We start from the raw sequence: 5,874 nt of genomic DNA, 5'->3' as shown, positions 1-5,874 counted from the left end.
CCACTTAAGAATAAGTACAAGTTTGAGAAGGCCCATTGGCCAAATATTTCCTTCTTACCAAATCTTGCTGATTTGGATGGTACTCATCAATGCTTCTTTTACCTCGATCATTTTTTTTCCTTCCCAATTGATCTCTTCTTCATCTTGAAATGAATTCCTTGTATTATTGGCAGAACTCCATATCTGGAGGCATTATTTTGTCCATGTGGTGATGGCGGGGTGGGACATTAATCCCGTTCATGCGGTGAGGCATTACTTTGTCCATCTGACGGTGGCGGGAAAGAGACATCATTCTGATTATGTTCGTGTGACGGACCAACATTTTCATCTTGCACTGAGGTTCTCCTCTTTTTTAGAAACCTTTCGATAAACCGAGCTTCACCTGAAATTTATAGTTTATTCAAATAATTAAAATTTGCAAGGAAGAAAAGAACTATGAATCATGTGTACGCACAGAATACTTGAATTGCAATTGCACGGTTGTAACATAAAAATTATTTGATATTGTGCTGCCGTCATAGAGTGTTGCAATATTGGTCTCCACTCGGTGCGAAATTATTTTAAAAAGTCCAATTACCCAATACAATCAAAATCTCTAGTCTTATTCAGTAGCCCTAATTCCCTAGGGTTAGAGAAAAAAGCAATAATTAGAACCGGATATGCAATAGAGGCTGAGGCAGACCGCATTAGGTTTGGGGACTGATGCAGCGTACCTGTTCCTTCTTTTCTCCACTGATTCGACGACTCGCCGTGATATGGCGATAGGCGGCGAGTACGGCGTACGGGGGGATACAGACGAAAGCCAAAGGTCAAGGGCACAAGGGCATAAAGCGCAGCGTGGAGCGGACGAATAGGAAAACACGTATGGATCTATTCGATCGATCCGCTGCGTGCATTAGACAGGTTGACTGGGTCTTCGTCACGCGCTGGGCTGCACTTGAGTTGTGCTGGGTGGAGCCTTGTATGGGTGTCCCTCTAGAAAAATTAGGGGTGTCCCAAGGTATGTGGGCTCTATAGGTATAACGTAAGACATTTTTTATCCGGTGTCCTGTGCTACCTGCTGGCACAACGTGGGCTCGCCCCTGGCACGGGCATATGTGCTAGTTAATAAAAGGCCCCTAAACTTGCTATTCGTAAGTTGCCTTTATTCTCGGCGTGAAGAAGACGCGACAGAGACAGGAGTCAAGACCTCATCGGAGACGGGGACGCCGCCATAATTCAAGTGACGTTTTTCAAGTGCTTCATGTGTTACTGCACAGAAACACAACAATAATATGGATCGAGTGCAATTCACCAACTGCACACAAATAGAACAATAACATGGTTTTTTATCAAGTACTCCCTCCCTTCCAAAATAAATGACTCAACTTTGTACTAACTTTAAATAAGTGACTCAACTTTGTACTAACTTTATTTGTTCTAACTTTATTTGTTCTAACTTTAGTACAAAGTTGAGTCACTTATTTTGGGACAGAGGGAGTAATATGCAGAGAAGTTTCCTTTCTGATTTGTAAATAAGTACTACCAAACAGGCTGAAAATTATGGTGACATACAAACCTAACTGTTGATTCTCAATCGAATGATGTCAGTTTACAATGCAAACCATCTACAAAAACGCAGTCAAGTAATATTCTTCAGATGATTTATTATCATAACTGAAGATCTGAATCTTGTGCCCTTTGGTTTGAGAAAGAGCTACTATCCCCTTCAACCTAATCCGCTATAGCTCTTTACGCTGTGCAGAGCTTCTTCTTCTAGCTCGACCAACATGCGGCAGAAGTCCTCGACATCCTTGACTGCTTCCTTGAATGTGAACCTGAACTCTTTCCAGTGGTACTGCTGAGGGACATCAGGTGCGGTAGCTCTTTCAGGAACCCTGGCGAGCACCTCAAATCCATGGTGATCAACGGAGAGCAAGACTGCATCCTTCAAGCAAAGAAAAATAGGATAGTCAACAGTACTGTGACAATAAGAGGACTTGGTTAATTTGTCCGGAAAGCTTCAGAAATGAGAAACTAATAATACACTTATCCTACATTGCACATTGTCCAGATATACAAGACACTTACTCTGGCAGTCACATCAAAATACTCGAAACAGAAAAGTATAAGTGCTCTCCGCCTTGGGTCACTCCTGTTGATACCATCAATAAGCTTCGCAGAGAATGGCACTACAAAGAATAATATATGCATTTAGAAACTGAAGTATTACTGCAAAATTAGAAGGTGCAAGTAGAAAAGTACATCTATTTAAGCAATCAACTAGCATCTTAATGACATTTCTGGAATTAAATGCTGCCAGTCAATAAAGTTGTTGGAAGGTACATAAGTAAAGATGCATAGCTGGAAAAAAATCTTGATAAATGGAGTTTTATTTACTCAATCGTCACACCAAGGTATACAATCGCATAGAGTACAAAACCCGGCCAGCTGAAATCAATTAAGTAGAAACTTACATAGCAGGTCGGCTTTTGGTGGTTCAAAAGTATCCAACTCAATATTATGGCTGCTCCCCAATGAATCTATGAAGACACACGAGCTGCAATGTAGATATCTCCGCAATCACAAATAGTTCCTTTTAACTAATTACACAGATGATCAACAGATATTTAATGCACCAATGGTAAACATAAAGACTAGATAATGAATATTAGAAAACATAAAGGCATATTACACACCCAATTTCAAACTTCAAGATATTGTAGGAGCTCTCTTCATTGAGTAAGCTAAGGAGACCTTCGCTGCGCGACCTACAAGTAGCACTTGCGGAAGACAATACCGTTGATACCCCATAAGTAGCTTCGCTAGCAGCTTTATGTTCCTTCAGAATAGCTTTCTTAAAGCTTTCAGCTATAACTGGAATCTTAAGACAAGCATATGAAGCACAATCAGTACCACTCTGCCGACTACGACTGGGAAATCGAACATGTTCACCCATGCTGGGGGTCTCCAAAATGGGCTTACCTTTGTCTCCTTCATGCGCAGGACATCGCCGGTCATAGCAACCCGGGGAGGCAACTGCACAAGACAACAATATCACCACGCGCTAGAGAAGGCAATCAAGCAACCATGCAGCAAATTGTGTTGCATTTGAGCTTATAGAGAAAGGACCGACCTTGTTGATTGACTTGAGCAAGCTGGCAAGGCGACCTGGGACTGGACTGGACACCGAGAGAGAACCCCGCTCGTCGATTATAATGTTCTACATGACAGCCGTTTCATACAAGCAATTCATCAGAACATAACAGCAACCACTATTTCAAATCAATCAACCATCTAAGAAAAAGATAGAGCATTACAATGTTGTGCATGTCGTTCTCGGGGACGATCAGGTAGGGCATGCCCTTTTGGACCATGTAGTGCACCCTGGACGTGTAAACCTCCCCCTTGCTGCCCACAGCCCCGAGCAAGACCAATCAAAAACAGCGAAATTTGGTATTTTAGCTGCTACTCGCACAAGCATATCGATCAAGAGGTTGAGGTTGTAGGAAGTGGCGTGCGCACCTTCCCTTGGCGTCGGCTTTGATGGTGTTGAGGTGGGCTTCCCAACTGGCGCCCAGGATGTTCTGCGAAGGGCGAGAGGGAGTCAGCGGCAGAGCCTAAAATCGGAGGAGCGAACCGCAGAGGATGCTTGCGGGAAGTACCCGGCACTTTTCGGCGGCGGAGAGGGCGGTGGATTTGGCCTTCGCCATCGCCATGGCCTCAGCTCCGCGCGCGCACCAGCTGCTCGCGGAAATGTGTCGGGGGAGCGAAGGGGCGCCGCCGGGGGTGAACGGGTGGTGCGGGTCTGCGGGATCGACCAGGAGAGCTGCAAAGCCCTGGGCTAGGGGTTCGCGCGGCCTTTTGGGTCTTCTCGTGGGCCAGTGGTTTAGTTCAGAGCTGCTCGCGAAGGGTGCGTTGGCGCGCGCGTGCTATATCTCGCACTAAGCGAGACCGACAGTTCTCTGGCCGAAGGGGTCTACAGTAATCGGGCCGGCCCATTTTTGCAGAGTTAATAAAGAAAAAAGATAGTTTTTTTGTTCTTTCACCGGCTTTCTCTGTTTTTTCTCTATTTTCATTCTGTTTTTTATTTTCTTTTCTTTTCGTTGTTTTTCTTTACTTACTTTTTCCTTCTTCTTTTTCTTTTCCTTCATTTCTTTTCTCTTCTCTGATTTTTAAATTATTTTTGCATTTGTTTCTTCGGTTCTAGTTTTTTTTGTTTTCATTTTCTGGGTTTTCTTTGTTTCTTTTGGTTTTAATCCTCAATTTTTTGTATATATGTCAACCACTTTTTTCTAACACATGTTTAAAACTTTTCCAACACAAATTTGACATTTTTTAATACATGATCAAAAAAATTCTATCACATTTTTAAATTTTCCAAATGCTTTTTTATATTTTTAAAATTTAATATTAACATTTTTTTAATAGATGGTCAACATTTTTATATGCATATTTATTTATTTTTTAAATGCTTGATTAATATTTTTCAAATAAAAATATTAACATTTTTTAAATACATGGTTAATATTTTTCTATACACGTTTAACATTTTCCAAACGCTTGATTAGCATTTTTCAAACACTTGTTCAACATTTTTTTCAAATGCTTGATTAACATTTTTATACACATGATCAAAGGTTTTTCATCATTTTTATTACATGTTCAACATTTTTTCTATACACATATAACATTTTCCAAATGCTTGATTACAATTTTCAAATACTTTTTCAACATTTTTTTTCAAACGCTTGACTAACAATTTTATATACATGATAAAAAATGTCATCATTTTCTTAATACATGGTCAACATTTTTTTATACACATGTAACATTTCCCAAATGCTTGATTTACATTTTTTGAATACTTGTTCAATTTTTTTCAAATGCTTGATTAACATTTTTTATATACATGATCAAAAAAATTCATCCTTCTTTCAATACGTAATCAAAAAAAAAATCTATACACGTTCAACATTTTTCAAATACTTGTAGAGTATTTTCGAATGTTTTTGTAGAGTGTTTTTATATATAATATTTTTCAAGTATAAATAAAAGTAAAAAATAAAGCAAGAAACAAAAACAAAAAACAAAAGAAAAAGATGTTGCGGCCTCTCGCGCGCATGGGCCAGCCCATCTCGCGTGCCCCTTCGGCGAGTTGGTCTGCAGTGATAGTGCGTTTCTCAACCACCCCCCCCCCCCCCCCCCGCCTCCCCAAAAAAATAACAAAAACAATTAGTTAGTGTGGGTAATTTTTTTTAATCAAGTGCAGTTGCACTATTTCGCTGAAACAAGAGCATGCTCGTGTTGCAGTTCATCCGGTACAAAGTGGTTGTGACATGTAACATGTGACTGTGGTGGTAGTCTGTGGGGACGACATAAGGATTATCTACATACATGTGTTAATGTCATCCCATTTTATTTTGTTCCATTTTTTCTCCAAAAAGCTACAACTTTTGAACCGAGCTTATGAACGAAGATCCATTTTCGCCGTTAAGTTTCACGATGAGCCCTTCAAAACTAGATTTATATGAATTGTTTTGATGATTTTTTACAAAAGCAACTTTGATGCTAGATGAGGTAACTTTAGTGCCAAACAGAAACAATTTCCCTTGCACCATGTGCACTAGTGAATTCATCTAGCACGTATATCATACACAATTTTAGAAACCATGGCAGATAACTTTCACAACTTTCACCGTATTTAGGCAACTGAGCATCATCCGTAGGCAACTTTGGCATTACATGAAGGCAACTTTACGTTAGAAGGTGCATACAAAATATATTATGTATAGACGGTCCTATAGTTGCCTATTCATGTCTTGTGAAGGAGGTAAAATATTTCTCCTAAGTTGCCTATCATGATTATGAAGTTGCCTACAACATAATATGTGT

At 40.0% G+C, this 5,874-nt stretch overlaps 1 protein-coding gene across 1 annotated transcript; it reads right to left on the bottom strand.

The window, feature by feature from the left end:
• Positions 1–1,485: 1,485 nt before the first annotated feature.
• Positions 1,486–3,825, bottom strand: LOC109763356 (uncharacterized). Its single transcript, XM_020322196.4, has 9 exons — positions 3,645–3,825; positions 3,505–3,566; positions 3,300–3,390; positions 3,116–3,202; positions 2,965–3,018; positions 2,679–2,863; positions 2,457–2,539; positions 2,071–2,171; positions 1,486–1,927 (listed from the first exon to the last, which is right to left on the bottom strand). The coding sequence occupies exons 1-9, from the start codon at positions 3,696–3,698 to the stop codon at positions 1,709–1,711; spliced, it is 936 nt and encodes a 311-aa protein (XP_020177785.1). The 5' UTR covers positions 3,699–3,825; the 3' UTR covers positions 1,486–1,708.
• Between the last annotated feature and the right edge of the window lie 2,049 nt (positions 3,826–5,874).

Source organism: Aegilops tauschii, chromosome 4 (genome assembly GCF_002575655.3).
Source record: "Aegilops tauschii subsp. strangulata cultivar AL8/78 chromosome 4, Aet v6.0, whole genome shotgun sequence".
In the NCBI taxonomy this organism is placed as follows: domain Eukaryota; kingdom Viridiplantae; phylum Streptophyta; class Magnoliopsida; order Poales; family Poaceae; genus Aegilops; species Aegilops tauschii.
Note: the sequence above shows the minus strand (reverse complement) of the source record. Positions and strands in the feature narration are given on the sequence as shown.